General features: G+C 37.8%; 1 protein-coding gene across 17 annotated transcripts in view; it reads left to right on the top strand.

Annotated features, from left to right (window-relative positions):
* Nucleotides 1-20,413, top strand: part of RGS22 (regulator of G protein signaling 22) — a 153,058-nt gene that overhangs the window by 61,428 nt on the left and 71,217 nt on the right. For all 17 annotated transcript variants that reach the window (XR_008509428.1, XR_008509427.1, XM_024251116.3 and 14 more), the window contains 3 exons: nucleotides 3,230-3,344; nucleotides 5,055-5,180; nucleotides 6,108-6,209. Coding sequence is in view for 15 of the 17 variants with exons in the window: in XM_024251116.3 (XP_024106884.1) it covers nucleotides 3,230-3,344; nucleotides 5,055-5,180; nucleotides 6,108-6,209 (343 nt within the window). In the remaining 2 variants the exon portion in view is untranslated. The remainder of the gene's footprint in view (nucleotides 1-3,229; nucleotides 3,345-5,054; nucleotides 5,181-6,107; nucleotides 6,210-20,413) is intronic.

Raw genomic sequence — 20,413 nt, 5'->3', positions numbered from 1 at the left:
ATGCCTGACTAATTTTTTTTTTTGTAGAGATGGATTCTCACAATGTTGCCCAGGCTGGTCTTGAACTCCTGGCCTCAAGTAATCCTCCCACCTCCCAAAGTGCTGTGATTACAGGCATGAGCCACCAAGCCCAGCCGGTACTCCAGGGATGAGATGAAACTATGTTGGGTTTCAGTTTCTCTACATCCGAATTTTTTGTGTGTTGACAATGTGAATTTTATCTCAATAAAAAATGTAAAACTACATTAGGATATATATTGGGATATACATGTTCAAAACAGTTGAAATCTAGGTTTGGAGTCCAGGAGAGAGATCAATTACAAGTAGAAAATCGAGGAAGCATTACACTTTAGTGGGTAGTTGAAGCTGTGGGCATGGATGAGATGATCATGAGAGAGAGAAAGAGCAGTATATAATGAGAACTAAGTTATCAAGGTTTACAGTAAAGGCAGAGAATAAGGAACTTGAAGAGAAGACCAAGAAAAGATAATCTGAAAAAAAAAAAAAAAAAAAAAAGGAAAGGGTAATCTGAGAGATGGGAGATGTACAAATAAGGAAAGAGTGGTGTCACAGAAGCCAAAGGAAGGAAGAATTTTAGGCCGGGCATGGTGGCTCATGCCTGTAATTCCAGCAGTTTGGGAGGCCGAAGTGGGTGGATCACTTGAGGTTAGGAGTTTCAGGCCAGCCTGGCCAATATGGTGAAACCCCGTCTCTACTAAATATACAAAAATTAGCCAGGCATGATGGCTCACGCCTGTAATCCCAGCTACTCAGGAGGCTGATGCAGGAGAATACCTTTAACCCAGGATGCAGAGGTTGCAGTGAGCCCAAATCATGCCACTGCACTCCAGCCTGGGCGACAGAGTGAGGCTCTCAAAAAACAAACAAACAAACAAACAAACAAAAAAACCAGAATGAGCAGAATGAGTTGGGAAGTGTCCCCTCCCCTTCTAATTTTGTAAGAATTTGGGAAGAACTGCATATTGGTTCTTCAAGTACTTGATAAGAGTTCACTAGTGAATCCTTTTGGGCCCAGGCCTTTTATTTGTGTGGGGAGATATCAAATTATTGATTTAATCTCTACTTGTTATAGATCTATTCAGGTTTTCTTTCTTTTTGAGTAATTTTTGGTAATTTATGTCTCTCTAGGAATTTGTTCATTTCATCAAATTACCTAATTTGCATATAGTTCTTCATTCCTAAGTATTCCTTCATAATCCTTTTAATTTCTGTAAGGTTGGTATTGAGGTATCCTCTTTTATTCCTGATTTAAGTAATTTGAGTCTTCTCTTTTTCTTGGTTAGTCTAGCTAAAGATTTTTGTTGTTTTTTGTGTTTTTTTTGTTTTGTTTTGTATTTTGTTTTTTTTTTTTTGAGACAGAGCCTCACTCTGCCCAGCCTGGAGTGCAGTGGCACAATCTGGGCTCACTGCAACCTCCACCTCATGAGTTAAAGTGATTCTCCTGCCTCAGCCTCCCGAGTAGCTGGGATTACAGGTGCCTGCCACCACGCCCGGCTCATTTTTGTATTTTTAGTAGAGACGGGGGTTTCACCATGTGGACCAGGCTGTTCTCGAACTCCTGACCTCAAGCGATCCACCTACCTCAGCCTCCCAAGTGCTGGGATTATAGGCGTGAGCCACCGTGCCCAGCCACTAAAGGTTTTTCTTGGTTAGTCTAGCTAAAGGTTTTTGTTCTCATCAGAAAGAGTATTTTAATGTGAAGACTTGAGTCTGTTGATATGCATAGAATAGAATCCAGAGGAAATGGAGAAGCTGAAGATATATGAGAAAAAACAAAGGTCTTCATATTCAAAGGAGAATACAGGGACAGGTTCAAGAGCCAAGGGAATTAGATTAACCACGGGCAGGAGGTGGAGCGCTTCTTCCTGAGACAACATAGAAAGAAGTAAGGATGGGTACAGGTGGATATGTTTGTTGTTCATACCAAGAATGCTTTCAGCTGCAAATACCAGAAACCTAACTAGCAATGGCTTAGATGAATTGACCTAATTTTTCTCACATAACAAGAAATCCGATAATAGGCAACTGCCAGTGTTGGTACAATAGATCAGAAAGATTAGGGCCTGAATCTTTGTGAGGCTGTTGGCCTTTCCCTCATGGTCAGCAGTGTTGCAGCTCCTAATATCAGGCTTTCAAGTCAGAATGGAGGAGGAAGGGCAATTTCCATTAACCCTCTCCCTCTTGTCAGGAAAGCAAGCTTTCTCAGAAGCTCCCTAGCACATTTCATTTTGTATCTCATTAGTCACAACTGTGTCTCATGGCTACGTCTCGCTGCAAGGGAGTCTTAGAAGGTTAATGTTTAGCTGTTTCAGAATCTCAGTGGTACTGTATATAGAAGCATGCCATTCGGCTACATGAGGAAATGGAAACTGAAGCATGTTGTACATATATTTTGTGTGAGAAGAACCTGCAAGGTAATCTGCTGGTGGATTGGAATGGAGGAATATTGGCAAGGTAGAATAGGCATGTTTTATGGAGCAAGAAAATAAGGCTTTAGAATAATTGCAGCGTGGGTGTGGGAGAGGGAGCTGGATAAAAAAATAGAAAAAGATAATATCCAAAGTCATTAGTCTAACTCCAAAGTCTTCCATTATGTCACCCCAAACTAATCTATATAATTCTCTATGAATCTCACCTCTGTGAGGATTAAATATTATAATATGAATTATATCTAGCACAGTGTTTGGTATGTAGTATATAATGTTCACTTTTTAATGTTAGTGTCTTCTTGCCCTAAGCAAATTATGTTTGCTGCCTTTTAAACAAGGATTTCCGTACCTACCTTCAATTATTGCTCACTAATTTCCTATCTAAAGAGCTCCTCTAAAACACATTAAAATTTTTTAAATTTTATTAAAACACAAATAAATATTTTATTTTTAAATTACTAATATAGGTTGAAGGAATTTCTCATTCTTGCCCTCTCAAAATATTTATTATGCATCCCAGTCATTTGGCATCCATAATAAACCCTCTTGGATTCATCTAACCAGCAGTTATTTTGAGAACTGTCTTTTTGTATAACTATGACTCATTTTCTGAACCACCACTTCAGGGCTAGAACAATGTTTATCTTTTTTTTCCTGAGTCACATTGCTCAGAAGTACTCTTAAGATTCGGTGCTATGTATACCAAAAATGCTCAAAATTTGTTTGTTGATCAGTTAGTTCTCATTCTTATAATTTTAGTTCTCATCCTTATAATTTAGGTCAAAGCGCATGTCAGAAAGCAGCAAAGTTATTCATTTAACATCTTTTACTGACATTTCTGAATGTCTCAAGCCCCAGCTGGATAGAAGATACGCTTATACAGAAGAACCTAAGGTGAGTGTTTTGAGGACTGAATAAACCTGATTCTTCATTTAACTGATCAATATCTCCTGATTTTAGAGAATTTGTATTGATTTATCATAATATTTTTTCTTTACTAAGCAACACATTTGATTTTTTTCCTTGCCAAAGGATTTTTACACAAATATTTCCTCTGTGTTTTTCTTTTGTAGTACCATGGTTCTATATACTGCATTGATTACTGTTTTCAAACACAATGGTGTTCTGGTTTTGATATGATGACACTTGAAAGAAAAATAGTATTTGATGTTATGTTTTAGAAGCCTAGAATTTTTTTTGAGATGGAGTCTTGCTCTGTTGCCCAAGCTGGAGTGCCGTGGCATGGTCTTGGCTCACTGCAACCTCCACCTCCCTGGTTCAAGCAATTCCCTGCCTCAGCCTCCCAAGTAGCTGGGACTATAGGCGCACACCACCACGCCCGGCTAATTTTTCTGTATTTTTAGTAGAGATGGGTTTCACCATGTTGCCCAGACTGGTCTCGAACTCCTGACCCCAGGCAATCCGCCTGCCTCGCCCTTCCAAAGTGCTAGGATTACAGGCATGAGCCACCGCACCCGGCCGAAGCCTAGAATTTTTAAAGGGCAGGGTGTTTCCACCGTACAGCTACCCTGATAATATGGATTTAATGCACTAGTTCTAGATGAAAACTTCACATTCCCTAAGGATTATACTTTAGGTAGAAACCTTGGCAGTCCTAATGCAGTCTGAACACTTAGCTATAATTTTGCGTAACTATTTATTTTATTCTATGCAAATAGTACCCCATTTCTTTTAATTGTTTTTTTCCTACTAAAATAATGTTTTTTTTTTTTTTAGTTTGGAATGCTGATAGTTAAACATAGTAAAAACATTAAATTCTCACTTCAGAATTTGTTTAGCAGACCGATAGAGAAGTGGAGAAATGGAGAGATAGTAGGACAAAAAGAGAGTGAGAACCTTACTTAAACTCTGAATTTTTTGTACCATTATTGTCTTCTTATAAAGAAGTAGTCTATGAGTTCTATAAAACAAATAGCAAAGAGTTAAACTGAATAGTAGATGCCCTTTCATATTCTGAAGTCACTCCTGTGCTTGGAGAAATAGCCAGCTTTCTGTGTTTCAAAAATTGTATGAGGGTTGCCAGCACTGTTGGCAGAGAAGCCTATAAACAGCAAAATTTTATGAGAACTTACACTGCCATTTACACTGTGCAGGCCATGACCTATACAGGGTGAGACTGTCCAAGAGGGACGCCCTAAGGATAGTTAATGAGCAGCACCGAGAGGCCTTGGAGATAGTTCTCATCATAACCCTCTGTAGCTATAACAGCAGCACTTCAAGGCTAAAATAACATTAAATATGTATGAAAGAGGCCACCAACAAGGATTTGGAGTACTCCTAAAATGGTCTTACTTTGCCTGAAACATGAAAATAATTGAGGCTGGGAAGTTGCTTCAACATTAAGTTTAAAATCAGATTGGCTTATAATAGAATATATTCTGTGGCTATAGTTGGGCTCCACAAATGAATGTTATATGACTCTCAAATGCAAACATACTGCATTAATTACATATATGGTACAAAAATAAAATAGTCCAGTGGGAAAATGACAGCATGGTAGAGTTTATGAAATCCTGTTGTGTAATGCCACAAAAAAATTACAATGTTTTTGGGTGGATAATAGACTTCTGTTTTGTTATCTAGGTTAAAACCATGTCAGATGTTGGTGCCTTGGGAGGATTTGACATGGAAAATTTGTTGCAATCTTTGTATGTAGAAAATAGAGCTGGATTCTTCTTTACTAAATTCTGCGAGCATTCAGGGAACAAGGTAGAAAATAATTATTTAAAATTTAATTTTATAATTTTACTTCATTTAAAAATAAGAGACATTGAAATAATTAAGTGCTCACATAATTATATTTGATGTTAAAATTCCCATCTGTGATAGGAAAATTCATATTTAATATTTAGTAAATATTTAAGCATCTCAATTATAATTCTTTTGCTCATCCTACAATTACAAATTACAATGAATAGTGGCAACATTATTTCCAGTTGGTTTTTCAAAATTAAAAAAAAGAAGTCAGTCTTACTTTTTCTCAAATGAAAAGTATTGGCCAGGCGCGGTAGCTCATGCCTGTAATCCCAGCACTTTGGGAGGCCAAGGCAGGTGGATCATTTGAGGTCAAGAGTTCGAGACCAGCCTGGCCAACATGGTGAAACCCCACCTCTACTAAAATACAAAAATTAGCTGGGCGTGGTGGCGCATGCCTGTAATCCCAGCTACTCGGGAGGCTGAGGTGGGAGAATCACTTGAGCCTGGAGGCGGAGGTTGTGGTGAGCCGAGATCGCACCACTGCCCTCCAGTCTGGGTGAGAGAGTGAGACACTGTCTCAAAAAAAAAAAAAAAGTATTTAACTGGTTCAATTACTAGAGTAATGTTTGGTTCTGCTGTAATACACATTACCCATATATATCAAAATACGTGGCTACTCTTTTAACTGTTAACTAGAATACTTACCATTTTAATGACTAATTATGTGAGAGGCATACATGCAAAAATATAATCTTCCAGAAACGATATCAATAAATATTTTGTGTATTGCTAGTTTGTGATAGAAGATTAAAACCATCTTAAATTGAACCTCATTTATGGTAACAGCAAGGAGCTAAACAGTTACTTATATTTGAAATTAGAGCTTTGTAAGTTTTAATAATTGGGTGGTAATAATTTATGTACTTTTTCCATCTGTAGTTGTGGAAGAACAGTGTGTACTTTTGGTTTGACCTGCAGGCTTATCATCAGCTTTTCTACCAAGAAACACTTCAGCCTTTTAAAGTATGCAAGCAAGCGCAAGTACGTAGTAAATAATATTGGTTCAATGTGAAGCACTAAGTACACAGAGAAATGAAAATTGTGTCCAGTCCCAAACAAGAGAAATCTGGGATCGCAGGCAAAAAGGCAGCAATTAAATTGTTGCCATGGGATTACTTTATTTGAAATCAGCAGAATATTGTTTTATAATATGATTTGTGAGTTTGCAGTTTTATCTCTTTTATTTGGTTTGCTTTATTTTCTTTTGCCAACTACTTGTTCTTCTCATAAAGAACATCTCTCTCTCTTTTTTTTTTCTAATTTATACCTTTTTGGTTTGGTTGTGAGTGATTTAAAAGAAGACCCTGAGAATGGACATGTAATGCATCATTGAAGTGATTGGGAACAGAGACATTGACCAATGTTGCTCTCTGAGCTTCCTGCAGATATCAGCTGTTGGACATACTAGGCTGTTGACTTGGTATGAGCAGGAAAAGATGTTGACTGACTATGCAGTGCAGGCCCCATGTAGTTGTTTAGGCTTCTGTTCTACATGTCATAGGAGACAGACACCCAGGGAGTGGAGGAAAGAATGTTTCAAGACCACCCTGAAGCCAAATAGAGGAGGAAAGAAAAAAAAAATAGAGGGGAAAGAACAGAGGATTCTCTGTAAAAGGAGACAGAGAGAATAGCCTCTTTTGTGGGGAAGAAGGAAAGGGAGCAGAATTGTGACTCAAGCTGACTTATTTTCGCAGTTTTTTATTCTCAGTCTCTTCTGATCTTTTATGGAGACAGGTCTCCAAGCCTAGAAAAGTGCTAATCACTTCTATATCTGTTCACCACTTAAGTGATTCTTACAATCCAGAATACTGCATTCCAGAGGACCTCCCCATGAACAGTGCTAAGGAAACTAGCTTCATCATTTTATTTATTATGTTATAATCTTATTTGATGTATCATAGTGTACCACTGGATGTTCATTGTTACTTCCCCCACCCTGACTCTGGCATTAATAACTATGCTTTGTAAATCAGCTGACAGAGCTTTGTACTTTTTACTGTGAGAATCAGGGCTTCAGCTTCTACATAGCCCATATCTGTCTCCATGAAATCATGAAATTATCTCTCTAATTTACTAGCACCATTTCTGAGACCACACAGTTGACTGTTGTTTGTTAATCCTTTACCTGTAATTCTCTATAACCTATTGCCCTAATCCTCCTAAACTATTGCCCCTGTCTGTTCAAGTACAATGCATTATTTTTATTATGTTTTCACTACTACAAAGAGTATGCCTCCAAAAATCTTCAGCTGCCCAATTAAGTGAGTTTTTTTCTTAACAATTTTCATATTTCCATGACCTTGTAAAAGAGGAAATTCTATTTGAGCTTGGTTGACTTGTTAATTATTAGTAATAAATGATTGTAAAACCACACAGTTTTGGTTACTTGAAGGTGGATTATTCTGTTTTGGGATTTTCAAGGTCTATAAGGTTTTTATCTTTTCCTAGGTTCTCTTTTGGATAATTAAAGCAGGATGAGAGGAAAACAATGGAGACATTTGCTTTTAGGAATGAAGAAAGATAAAAGAAGCAGATCTATGTGTGTGTGTGTTTTTTTTTTTTTTTTACATACTTGCTCTTTGCATCTGTAGTTATTTTACTTTGTCTTACTTTTTTATTTATTTACATTTTTAGAGACAGGATCTTGCCCTGTCACGCAGGCCGGAGTGCAGTGGAGGGATCATAGCTCACTGCAGCCTTGAACTCCTGGGCTCGAGTGATCCTGCTGCCTCAGCCTAAGTGCTGGGATTACAGGCATGCGCCACCACACCCAACTTTATTTTTTTGGTTAGAGGAGCAATTGTCTAAATTGGTTTAGGTTTATAATTATCCCAGGTTTCTGTGACTTCAGATAGAAGAACTGCCTGTAATACTATAATCCTAGAGATTCATTTTATGGTATGAAATGCTATTTGTTTCTTTATAATAGATATGTGACTCTCTTCAGGGGTAAATTTACAATTTAGATCGTTGGATTGATAATGCCAATGGCAGAATACAATAAGCTGGACTATGTTAAAATTGCTATGGGCCAGGCGTGGTGGCTCATGCCTGTAATCCCAGTACTTTGGCAGGCCGAGGCAGGAGGATTGCTTGAGCCCAGGAGTTCAAGGCCAGCCTGGACAACAAAGTGAGACCGCATCTCTATAAAAAATTTAAAAATTAGCCAGGCATAGTGATGTGCACCTGTAGTCGCAGATACTGGAGAGGCTGAGGTGGGAGGATCGCTTGAGCCCAGGAGTTCAAGGGTGCAGTAAGCTATGATTATGCCACCACACTCCAGTCTGGGTGGCAGAACAAGACCCTGACTCAAAATAAATAAATAAAGTTTCTATGAACTTGATTTTATATTGTTTTCAAATATCTGCCAAGTTGTGTGCTAGGAGACTGAGATTTGATTTCAAGAGACTTACATGATTTTCTGTACATAAACCCTGAAGTTTTATTGCCCCATGAAATATTGCAGAAATATCTTTATTCAGACTAGATGGGGAAGGGTATATTAGTAACAGTGATTAGCATGACTAAAGAGTACAAGAGTTTGAAATACTGTCTTGGGTGCACCCTGAAGATTTCACCACATGGCTTCAAGATAGAATAGTACACAGTTGGAAACCAATTTAAATGGTGTTGGCAAGGAGAAAGGGAATCATCACCATATTGTAGAGACATCTTTGACCCTAGCAACAGCTTGCCAAGTTACCATATACCACTGCTAAGATTTGGAGACTAGATTGTTACTATAGATCATTCTACAGTTTTTTTTTTTTAATTTGGAGATTTTTCTTTTATTTCAATTATATTTTTTCTTTTTTAAAATTGTTATTATATTTTAAGTTCTAGGGTACACGTGCACAACATGCAGGTTTGTTACATAGGTCTACATATGCCATGTTGGTTTGCTGCACCCATCAACTCATCATTTACATTAGGTATTTCTCCTAATGCTATCCACCCCCAGCCCCCCACCCCGCAACAGGCCACAGTGATGTTCCCCGCCCTGTGTCCAAGTGTTCTCATTGTTCAATTCCCACCTATGAGTGAGAACATGCAGTGTTTGGTTTTCTGTCCTTGTGATAGTTTGCTGAGAATGATGGTTTCTAGCTTCATCCATGTCCCTGCAAAGGACATGAACTCATCCTTTTTTATGGCTGCATAGTATTCCATGGTGTATATGTGCCACATTTTCTTAATCCAGTCTATCATTGATGGACATTTGGGTTGGTTCCAAGTTTTTGCTATTGTGAATAGTGCCACAATAAACATAAGTGTGCATGTGTCTTTATAGTAGCATGATTTAAAATCTATTGGGTATGTACCCAGTAATGGGATCGCTGGGTCAATGGTATGTCTAGTTCTAGATCTTTGAGGAATCGCCACACTGTCCTCCACAATGGTTGAACTAATTTATACTCCCACCAACAGTGTAAAAGCATTTTTATTTCTCCACATCCTCTCCAGCATCTGTTGTTTCCTGGCTTTTTAATGATCGCCATTCTAACTGGCGTGAGATGGTATCTCATTGTGGTTTTGATTTGCATTTCTCTGATGACCAGTGACGATGAGCATATTTTCATGTGTCTGTTGGCTGCATAGATGTCTTCTTGTGAGAAGTGTCTGTTCATATTCTTTGCCCACTTTTTGATGGGGTTGTTTGTTTTTTTCTTGTAAATTTGTTTGAGCTCTTCGTAGATTCTGGATATTAGCCCTTTGTCAGATGGGTAGATTGCAAAATTTTTCTCCCATTCTGTAGGTTGCCTATTCACTCTGTTGGTAGTTTCTTTTGCCGTGCAGAAGCTCTTTAGTTTAATTAGATCCCATTTGTCTATTTTGGCTTTTGTTGTCATTGCTTTTGGTGTTTTAGACATGAAGTCCTTGACCATGCCTATGTCCTGAATGGTATTGCGTATGTTTTCTTCTAGGGTTTTTATGGTTTTAGGTCTAACATTTAAGTCTTTAATCCATCTTGAATTAATTTTTGTGTAAGGTATAAGGAGGGGATTCAGTTTCAGCTTTTTATATATGGCTAGCCAGTTTTCCCAGCACCATTTATTAAATAGGGAATCCTGTCCCCATTTCTTGTTTTTGTCAGGTTTGTCAAAGATCAGATGGTTCTAGATATGTGGTGTTATTTCTGAGGCCTCTGTTCTGTTCCATTGGTCCATATATCTGTTTTGATACCAGTACCATAGTACTGTAGACTTGGAGTATAGTTTGAAGTCGGGTAGTGTGATGCCTCCAGCTTTGTTCTTTTTGCTTAGGATTGTCTTGGAAATGCGGGCTCTTTTTTGATTCCATATGAACTTTAAAGTAATTTTTTCCAATTCTGTGAAGTCATTGGTAGCTTGATGGGGATGGCATTGAATCTATAAATTACCTTGGACAATATGGCCATTTTCACGATATTGATTCTTCCTATCCATGAGCATAGAATGTTTTTCCATTTGTTTGTGTCCTCTTTTATTTCGTTGAGCAGTGGTTTATAGTTCTCCTTGTAGAGGTCCTTCACATCCCTTGTAAGTTGGATTCCTAGGCATTTTATTCTCTTAGTAGCAATTGTGAATGGGAATTCACTCATGATTTGGCTCTCCGTTTGTCTGTTGTTGGTGTATACGGATGCTTGTGATTTTTGCACATTGATTTTTTATCCTGAGACTGCTGAAGTTGCTTATCAGCTTAAGCAGATTTTGGGCTGAGACAGTGGGGTTTTCTAGATATACAATCATGTCATCTGCAAACAGGGACAATTTCACTTCCTCTTTTCCTAATTGAATACCCTTTATTTCTTTCTCTTGCCTGATTGCCCTGGCCAGAACTTCCAACACTATGTTGAATAGGAGTGGTGCGAGAGGGCATCCTTGTCTTGTGCTGGTTTTCAAAGGGAATGCTTCCAGTTTTTGCCCATACAGTATAATATTGGCTGTGGGTTTGTCATAAATAGCTCTTATTATTTTGAGATACATTCCATCAATACCTAGTTTATTGAGAGTTTTTAGCATGAATGGCTGTTGAATTTTGTCGAAGGCCTTTTCTGCATCTATTGAGATAATCATCTGGTTTTTGTCATTGGTTCTGTTTATATGCTGGATTACATTTATTGATTTGCATATATTGAACCAGTCTTGCATGCCATGGATGAAAAGCCAACTTGATCGTAGTGGATAAGCTTTTTGATGTGCTGCTGGATTCGGTTTGCCAGTATTTTATTGAGGATTTTCGCATTGATGTCAGAGATACTGGTCTAAAATTCTTTTTTTGGGAAGATTCCCTCTGTTTCTATTGTTTGGAACAGTTTCAAAAGAAATGGTACCAGCTCCTCTTTGTACCTCTGGTAGAATTCGGCTGTGAATCCATGTGGTCCTGGACTCTTTTTTTTTTTGGTTGGTAGGCTATTAATTACTGCCTCAATTTCAGAGCCTGTTATTGGTCTATTCAGAGATTCAGCTTCTTCCTGGTTTAGTCTTGGGAGGGTGTATGTGTCCAGAATTTATCCATTTCTTCTGGATTTTCTAGTTTATTTGTATAGAGGCGTTTATAGTATTCTCTGATGGTAGTTTGTATTTCTGTGGGATCAGTGGTGATACCTCCTTTATCATTTGTAATTGCATCTATTTGATTCTTCTCTCTTTTCTTCTTTATTAGTCTTGCTAGCAGTCTATCAATTTTGTTGATCTTTTCAAAAAACCAGCTCCTGGATTCATTGATTTTTTTGAAGGGTTTTTTGTGTCTCTGTCTCCTTCAGTTCTGCTCTGATCTTAATTATTTCTTGTCTTCTGCTAGCTTTTGGATTTGTTTGCTCTTGCTTCTCTAGTTCTTTTAATTGTGATGTTAGGGTGTCAATTTTAGATCTTTCCTGATTTATCTTGTGGGCATTTAGTGCTATAAATTTCCCTCTACACACTGCTTTAAATGTGTCCCAGAGATTCTAGTACATTGTGTCTCTGTTCTCATTGGTTTCAAAGAACATCTTTATTTCTGCCTTCATTTCGTTATTTACCCAGTAGTCATTCAGGAGCAGGTTGTTCCGTTTCCATGTAGTTGTGTGGTTTTGAGTGAGTTTCTTAATCCTGAGTTCTAATTTGATTGCACTGTGGTCTGAGAGATAGTTTGTTGTGATTTCTGGTCTTTTACATTTGCTGAGGAGTGTTTTACTTCCAATTATGTGGTCAATTTTAGAATAAGTGTGATGTGGTACTGAGAAGAATGTATATTCTGTTGATTTGGGGTGGAGAGTTCTGTAGATGTCTATTAGGTCCGCTTAGTGCAGAGCTGAGTTCAAGCCCTGAATATCTTTGTTAACCTTCTGTCTCATTGATCTGTCTAATATTGACAGTGGGGTGTTAAAGTCTCCCATTATTATTGTGTGGGAGTCTAAGTCTCTTTGTAGGTCTCTAAGGACTTGCTTTATGAATCTAGGTGCTCCTGTATTGGGTGCATATATATTTAGGATAGTTAGCTCTTCTTGTTGCATTGATCCCTTTGCCATTATGTAATGGCCTTCTTTGTCTCTTTTGATCTTTGTTGGTTTAAAGTCTGTTTTATCAGAGACTAGGATTGCAACCCCTCCTTTTTTTTGCTTTCCATTTGCTTGGTAGATCTTCCTCCATCCCTTTATTTTGAGCCTATATGTGTCTCCACACGTGAGATGGGTCTCCTGAATACAGCACACTGATGGGTGTTGACTCTATCCAATTTGCCAGTCTGTGTCTTTTAATTGGGACATTTAGCCCATTTACATTTAAGGTTAATATTGTTATATGTGAATTTGATCCTGTCATTATGATGTTCGCTGGTTATTTTGCCCATTAATTGATACAGTTTCTTCCTAGCATCGATGGTCTTTGCAATTTGGTATGTTTTTGCAGTGGCTGGTACCGGTTGTTCCTTTTCATGTTTAGTGCTTCCTTCAGGAGCTCTTGTAAGGCAGGCCTGGTGGTGACAAAATCTCTCAGCATTTGCTCATCTGTAAAGTATTTTATTTCTCCTTCACTTATGAAGCTTAGTTTGGCTGGATATGAAATTCTGGGTTGAAAATCCTTTTCCTTAAGAATGTTGAATATTGGCCCCCACTCTCTTCTGGCTTATAGCGTTTCTGCTGAGAGTTCTACAGTTTTTTTGACATTACATACTTGCTTCAGTGAGAGAACACTACTAGAGAATGAAACAGACCTGAGGACTACTGTCTTTTGTAACTTGTGAAATCTTTCAAATAAGCTATATCCTAACAAAAATTATGCATTTAGAATCTATCACTCTCCATAGCATACATAATGATATTTAAATAAAAATAAGTAAACGTATGAAACAAAAATATTAAACATGTTTAAGTACACACACACACACACACACACACCAAATTTTAAAAATAAAAAATGGGAAGAAGGAAAAAACTTAGAGTCTAGGAGAAGAATTATATGGAAAATGTAGTAATTAACGAATGAAGAGGGTAGGTAAGAATGAAATGGAAATGAGAAATAAGAGAATTCCTAGGTAAATCCACAGCACTTTTACCGCAAAGTGCTATTTAATATAAAGAAATTCTTTCAGCAGTGTGAGATTTTTGTCTTATTGGATTGGACGTCAGGGTAACACACTGTTATTTTAATATATCACCTAGATCAGAGGCTATATGACGTAGAAGGCAAAAAAAAAATCACAGAACGTAGCATTGAAAGACATGAATTATTTACATTCTCCTAGTTACTAGCTGGGTAAACTTTGTTAAGTCAGTTAGTTTTAATAGGTCTTGGTTTCATGTTCTGTAAAATATGGATAGCGATAATGTTTTAAATTTTGTTTCCCTCTACTGGTTTGGAAGTTACATATTATATTTCTCTTTTTACCCTTACAGTTTTGACATGTATACTGAAATCCGTGAAGTCTAAAATTAATCATTATCTTCATCCTTCTCTCAAATAAATCGAGGATCTTAGAACACTTTAATTCTACCATACCTTGCCCATTTTACATATAATTTTTGTACAGTATTTTTGTTAATTTTGGCTTTTACCCTCCTAGTAGTCATCATTACTTTTTTAATACTGTCAATGTTTATGTCAGTTTATTCACAAATTTCTTGCTTGCTATTGCTTTTTGTGTCATATTCCTTCCTTTCAGTTTAATTCCTGAAGACTATCCTTTAGTAGTTTTTCCATTAGGGCCTACTAGTGGTAGACCCTATTTGTTTGAAAATGTCTGTTTTATTCTCTTATTGATGATTTAGCTGAATATAGAATTCTAGGTTGACAGTTTCTTCTCACCACTTTGAAAATACTGTTTTATTGTTTTCTGCCTTCCATTGCTATTATTGAAGAGTATGCTGTTGCTCCTTTGTAGGAGGATGTTTTTTCTCATGTTTACTTTTGCAGTCTTTTCTTTGACTTTGGCATTCTGTATTTCACCTCAGTGTGTTTACCACTGGAAGGTTTTCAGGGGCAGTAACATGCATGGAGCTGTCATCTCCTATGATAACAATGCCTTCTTCTGGGATTCCTCCTGAAGCACCTGCCTGAGTCTGTTTTACAGTTAACTTTTTTAATAAGTAGAAGGAGTACATTCTAAAAAAATGATAAAAAATATAGTGTAGCAAATACATGAACCGGTAATATGATCATTTATTATCACTATCAAGTATTTTGTACTATACATAATTGTGTGTGCTATACCTTTATACAACTGGCAGTGCAATAGGTTTGTTTACACCAGCATCACCACAGACATGTGAGTAATATATGTGCTACAGTGTTACTAGGCAATAGGAATTTTCCAGCTCCATTATGTTATGAGACCACCATTGTATACGTGGTCCACCATTGATTGAAACAGTTTTATGCAGCACATGACTGTATATTTCATGTCACTCTTAACCCCTCTTTCAGGTTTTTCCACCTTTGAATATCTGTGATGTATGTTTTAGATTGAAATAGATCAATTTTCTTTGTACTGTTTTTCAGTTCATATATTCTTCAGATTTCATTCTGCTATTTAACTTACCCATTGAGTTAAATCATTTTAAGATTATGTTTTTGTATTATTAAACATTATATTTGTGTTTTACAAAATTTCCTGGGGCTTTTGGTCTTTTTCCTCATTTTAAAATTTCTTTTAAAAACATTTTTATTTTACTTTAAGTCCTGGGATACATGTGCAGAGCATGCAGGTTTTTTACATAGGTATACACATGCCATAGTTTCTTTTTTTCTTTTCTTGAGACGGAGTTTCACCTTGTTGCCCAGGCTGGAGTCCAATGGCATGATCTTGGCTCACTGCAAAGTCTGCCTCCCCAGTTCAAATGATTCTCCCGCTTCAGCCTCCCAAGTAGCTGGGATTACAGGTGTGCACCACCACGCCTGGCTAATGTTTTGTATTTTTAGTAGAGACGGGGTTTCACCATGCTGGTCAGGCTGGTCTTGAACTCCTGACCTCAGGTGATCTGTGTGCCTCAGTCTCCCAAAGTGCTGGGATTACAGGCATGAGCCACCATGCTTGGCCTGCCACAGTTTCTTTTTTGATGTCTCTAATCATTTTAAACATGTGTTATAGTTTGTAGCTGCATTAGTTATCTCTTCTGTCATAACAGTATTATCACAAAATTTGTGACTTAAAGCAACACACATTATTATCTCATAGTTTATGTAGGTCAGGATTCTGGGCACAACTTTGTTGGGTTTTCTGTAAGGTCTCAGCCAGGGCTAGTGTCTCATCTGGGGCTCGACTGGGGAAGGATCTGCTTCAGTGTTCACATGGTTGTTAGCAATATTCAGTTTCTAGCATCAGAATTGGATTGGACATCAGGGTAACACATTGTTAGACTGATGGCCTCAGATTTTTGTTGGCAGTCAGCTAGAGGCCACCCTCAGTTCTGTGTCATATGGCTCTCTCCATATGGCAGCCCACAGTGTGGCAGTTTGCTTCTCTAAGCCAGCAAAGGGGAGAATTTCTTAGCAAGACAGGCATTGCTATCTTATGTAATGTAACCACATACATGTAATCACGTACAAATCATCACCATTGCTATATTCTCTTGATTAGAAGCAGCCACATGTTATGCCCATACTTGGTGGGAGAGGATTATGAAAGGGTATGAATACCAGGAGATACTGTTTTCATGGGGGCCTGGCTGCTATAGTATTCAATAATTCTGTAATTTGTAGTTCTTGGAAGAACTAATTCTGCTATTTATTAGTTCTGCTGACATGGTGGATTCTTTTCTGGCGTGTTTTGTAATTTTGAATTATGAGCTTTTTAGTGGGGTTTTTTATCTATGCTGTTTCTGGTAGGCACATTTTGTAATCATTTCCAAGATGAGAAATTAGCCAAGTATAAACTTGAACATGAAGCCCACATAATGGTAAACTCACGATACCAAATTCTCAGGAGATATGTTGTTTTCTTTCTTTTACAAAGAGGCTAGGACAATAGAAGCAAGGCTTTTTTTTTCCTTTTTTTTTTTTTTTTTTTGTCTCCTAGGTTTGGTAGGTATAAAGAAGCTTGCTTTTCTGGTGCTTACTATGGGTATTAAATAAGGGAACATGCGACTGCTTCTTGCAGAGATTTCCTTTTCTGGTATCTTGGCAGCCTAGATTACCTGAAAACTCTTCATCTAAAAAATACCTAGAAATGCTGGATAAAATATAACAAATGTGCTTTTAAGTGCATGGCCGAGATAGTAAGGGACATCACCAGGGACCATGGTTAAGAAGTGTACTGAGAACCAGAGTGATAAGCATGAGCTGACAATGGGACTGTCATGGATAAACCAAGAAGTGTGGGTTATAAGAGCCACAAGGCACAGACAAGGCCCTGGGCAGTTAGAGGCGAAAAGTGACATTAAGACCCCCCACATCTACCAAGGTCTATGAAGGGTTATACACAAGGTGAAATGCAGAGTGAAAAAAGACTATATATATATTTATAAAAATTTATTTTTAATATGTATTTTACAAGATCATATACAGGTGGAAGTATTTTGTCATATAGTACAGAGCACTCAATGGAATAAACAGTATTATTAGGGTCAATATTTAAGGTTCTATCAATTACCTGGATAATGAGGAAGGAAAATGGGAATTTGAAGAAACTAGGGTGGAGGAACAGTTCCACAATATAACTTAAATTAAAATATACTACATTAGGCCAGGCGTGATGGCTCATGCCTATAATCCCAGTACTTTGGGAGGCTGAGGTAGGTGGATCAACTGAGGTCAGGAGTTCGAGACCAGCCTGGCCAACATGGTGAAACCCCATCTCTACTAAAAATACAAAAATTAGCCGGATGTGGTGGTGCATGCCTGTATTCCCAGTTACTCAGGAGGCTGAGACAGGAGAATCACTTGAACCCAGGAGATGGAGGTTGCAGTGAGCTGAGATCATGCCAATGCACTCCAGCCTGGGCAACAGAGTGAGACTCCATCTCAAAATAAATAAATAAATAAAATGAAATAAAAATACTACATTGAATCACAACCTTTTAAGAATCTCCTTTATAATATTCAGTTACTTATTAATGAACATTCACTGAGAAGCCTGCTATGTGCCAAGTAATGTTCTGTGGATAGAAAGATGATTAGGACAAAGTTCTTGACTTAGAAGGCTCACTCTCTAGTGGGGGAAGGAGATAATTATGAAGCACTTCAGTCGTATTTAAAACAGATAATAATGTCTCTCTCCTTTTTTTTTTTTGAGACAAGGTCATCTTGCTCTGTCACCCAAGCTGGAGAGCAGTGGCTTACGATCACGGCTTACTGCATCCTCAACCTCCTGGGCTCAATGTGATCCTACCACCTCGGTGCCCCCTATGATTCCGCTAGTAGCTGATACTACAGACACACCACCAGCCCCAGCTAATGTTTTGTAGAGACAGGGTCTCACATGTTGCCCAGGCTTGTCTTGAACTCTTGTACTCAAGCAATCCTCCCACCTCAGCCTCCCAAAGTGTTGGGATTACAGGCATGAGCCACCATGCCCAACCAGGTAATAGCATCTTAACTGATAATGAAATAATTTCTCACTTTACTGGCAGAAAACAGTTGGTTATTGTTTTGTTTTACTTTTTAAGTCATTGGCTTCTTTTCAAATACCTGCAGGAATGAGGGAACTGTTTCCTTTTTTCTCATTTTTGAGCCAAAAGCTGCTGTCCTTTAGTCTTATGCTTCTTAGGACACTGTCCTATTTTATTCAGATTAACAACTTCAGAATCAATTTTACATCTTTCTAGTATCTTCAGCCATAGCCAAATGAAATTTTAACATTTGCAAGTCCTGCTCCTGACGTCTCCACCCAATGATATGACAGCTTGAAAATACTCTGCTGTAATGCTCCAGTGAGAGACTCCTGTTGTTTCTCCTATTTCTATGAAGAAGTCACTTGATGGGTCCCGTGACAAATAAGTCAGTCCAGGTGACTTCTACTATTAGTACTGTTGCATGTTTACTCTTGTGTTTGCAAAATTTCACAAGAGATAAAGAAAATACAAAAGCTGAGTCAGTAAATGTCACCAGATCCATGTTGTGCATTGGTGTTTTTAGGAAGCCCATAAGTTGTGATGTAATTGTAATGCAGAATTCATTAAATTATTCAGTAATTATTTATTGCTATCGTTATCCTCTCTGGCCCTAGGTCATTTCAGTCTCCTATTAGGTGATCTGAGACACAGTGTGGATCCAAATGATGTTCATACTAGGTTGTGCATTGTAGCCCTGCCTTAAGGTTCTCTGAGTATGTCTATGTATTTATCCCCTTTGCTCCTGCTTTTATAGTGTACAAACCAGTAAATCAATATAAACTGAATAGCAGTTAGACTAGCAGTTAGGAGCACACGTTTTTCCTAGCCTAAACATGTTATTGCTATTTCCACAAACATTTACCAAACACCTACTACCTTAGGCTGTGATTGGTGCTGGGAACACCTTGGTGAACAAAGCACAGGTGCAGCTCCCCAAGCATTCTTTCTATCAAGGGTCAAGAATGTGCTTTCTTTTGCCTACTTTTCCAGAGAACCCTAGAAAGATTGAGAGAGAAAAAACCAGTTAAGACCATGTAGCTCCTCCGCCATAAAATTTGGATTGTTCTTACAGTGTTTTCCATTGAAGTCTGAGGTAACACCCAAAACCTTGGGTGTAATCACAAATTCCGTTGAAAAAACTTCATGGCATAAGAGGGGCAGTGTTGAAGATTTTTCTCTGATAATCAGCTTTATTTTTCCTTTGCTCACTGTCATCCATTACCTTAATTGTTTAGCTCCTCTCTTTACTTGGCATTTACAGGACCTAAATACTTCAGGGTGGTCCTGACATTTTCATTAAAGTGTCATGAGCTCAGTTCTCCTTCTCTAGGCTGATGGTGTATTTTCAGGTGCACTAACAGAGCTCATTATTTCTCTATTCAGCAGCAGCATTAAGAATCAAACTCTGTTTTCTAAAAGATGAATGGGCATGGGTGAGGGGTGAGGTTGGCTGGTGATTGAATGTGGAAAATCATGTACCTCTTTATAGCTTTATGGTAAATTTTGGTGTCTTCACAATTAGATTGTTTCTGGAGTGCTGGGCAATTACTATTCAGGCTTTGTTACATTATTTGTTTTTGTTACCAGAGAGAGGGTGTCCCAATTAGCGGTCAGGCTTGGATTCATGTACACTGTGAATCACTGAGCACAGAATCAGCAGGGTTCTCGTGTTGCATTGCATTTTGTCATGTTTGCTAGTGAAGTGGGTTCAGGAAGAACAAGCACAGCAGCCAGCTTTCTGGCTTGTAGCTACCCACTCATTTCCCCACTTCCTGATGTTTACACCAGTTATGCATAGAGTCTTAAGATTTTTGAATACTGTAGGATTATGGACCAAAAAAGGATCTCCAAAGATCCTCTTTTATTTATTTATTTATTTATTTATTTATTTATAGATCCTCTTTTAATCCTCTTGTTTCCAGAAGGGCCAACACCTGAACTTCTCTGAAACACCATTATCTATTATGCCTGACATTTCGTTAATGTTTCTGTTAGGTTCTGTGGTAATAACTTTATAAGGATAATTTTATTTAATTCTAGACAATCCTAAGAGGTAGATTAGTATCTTTATTTTACAGATTTGGAAACTGAGACTTAGGGAAGTTGAATGCTTTCCTAATGCCATCCATTTAGCAATTGGTGAACTTGGAATTAGTACCAAGTATTCTGACTCCAGACCCTG

The sequence above is a fragment of the Pongo abelii genome, chromosome 7, assembly GCF_028885655.2.
Source record: "Pongo abelii isolate AG06213 chromosome 7, NHGRI_mPonAbe1-v2.0_pri, whole genome shotgun sequence".
NCBI lineage: Eukaryota > Metazoa > Chordata > Mammalia > Primates > Hominidae > Pongo > Pongo abelii.
Note: the sequence above shows the minus strand (reverse complement) of the source record. Positions and strands in the feature narration are given on the sequence as shown.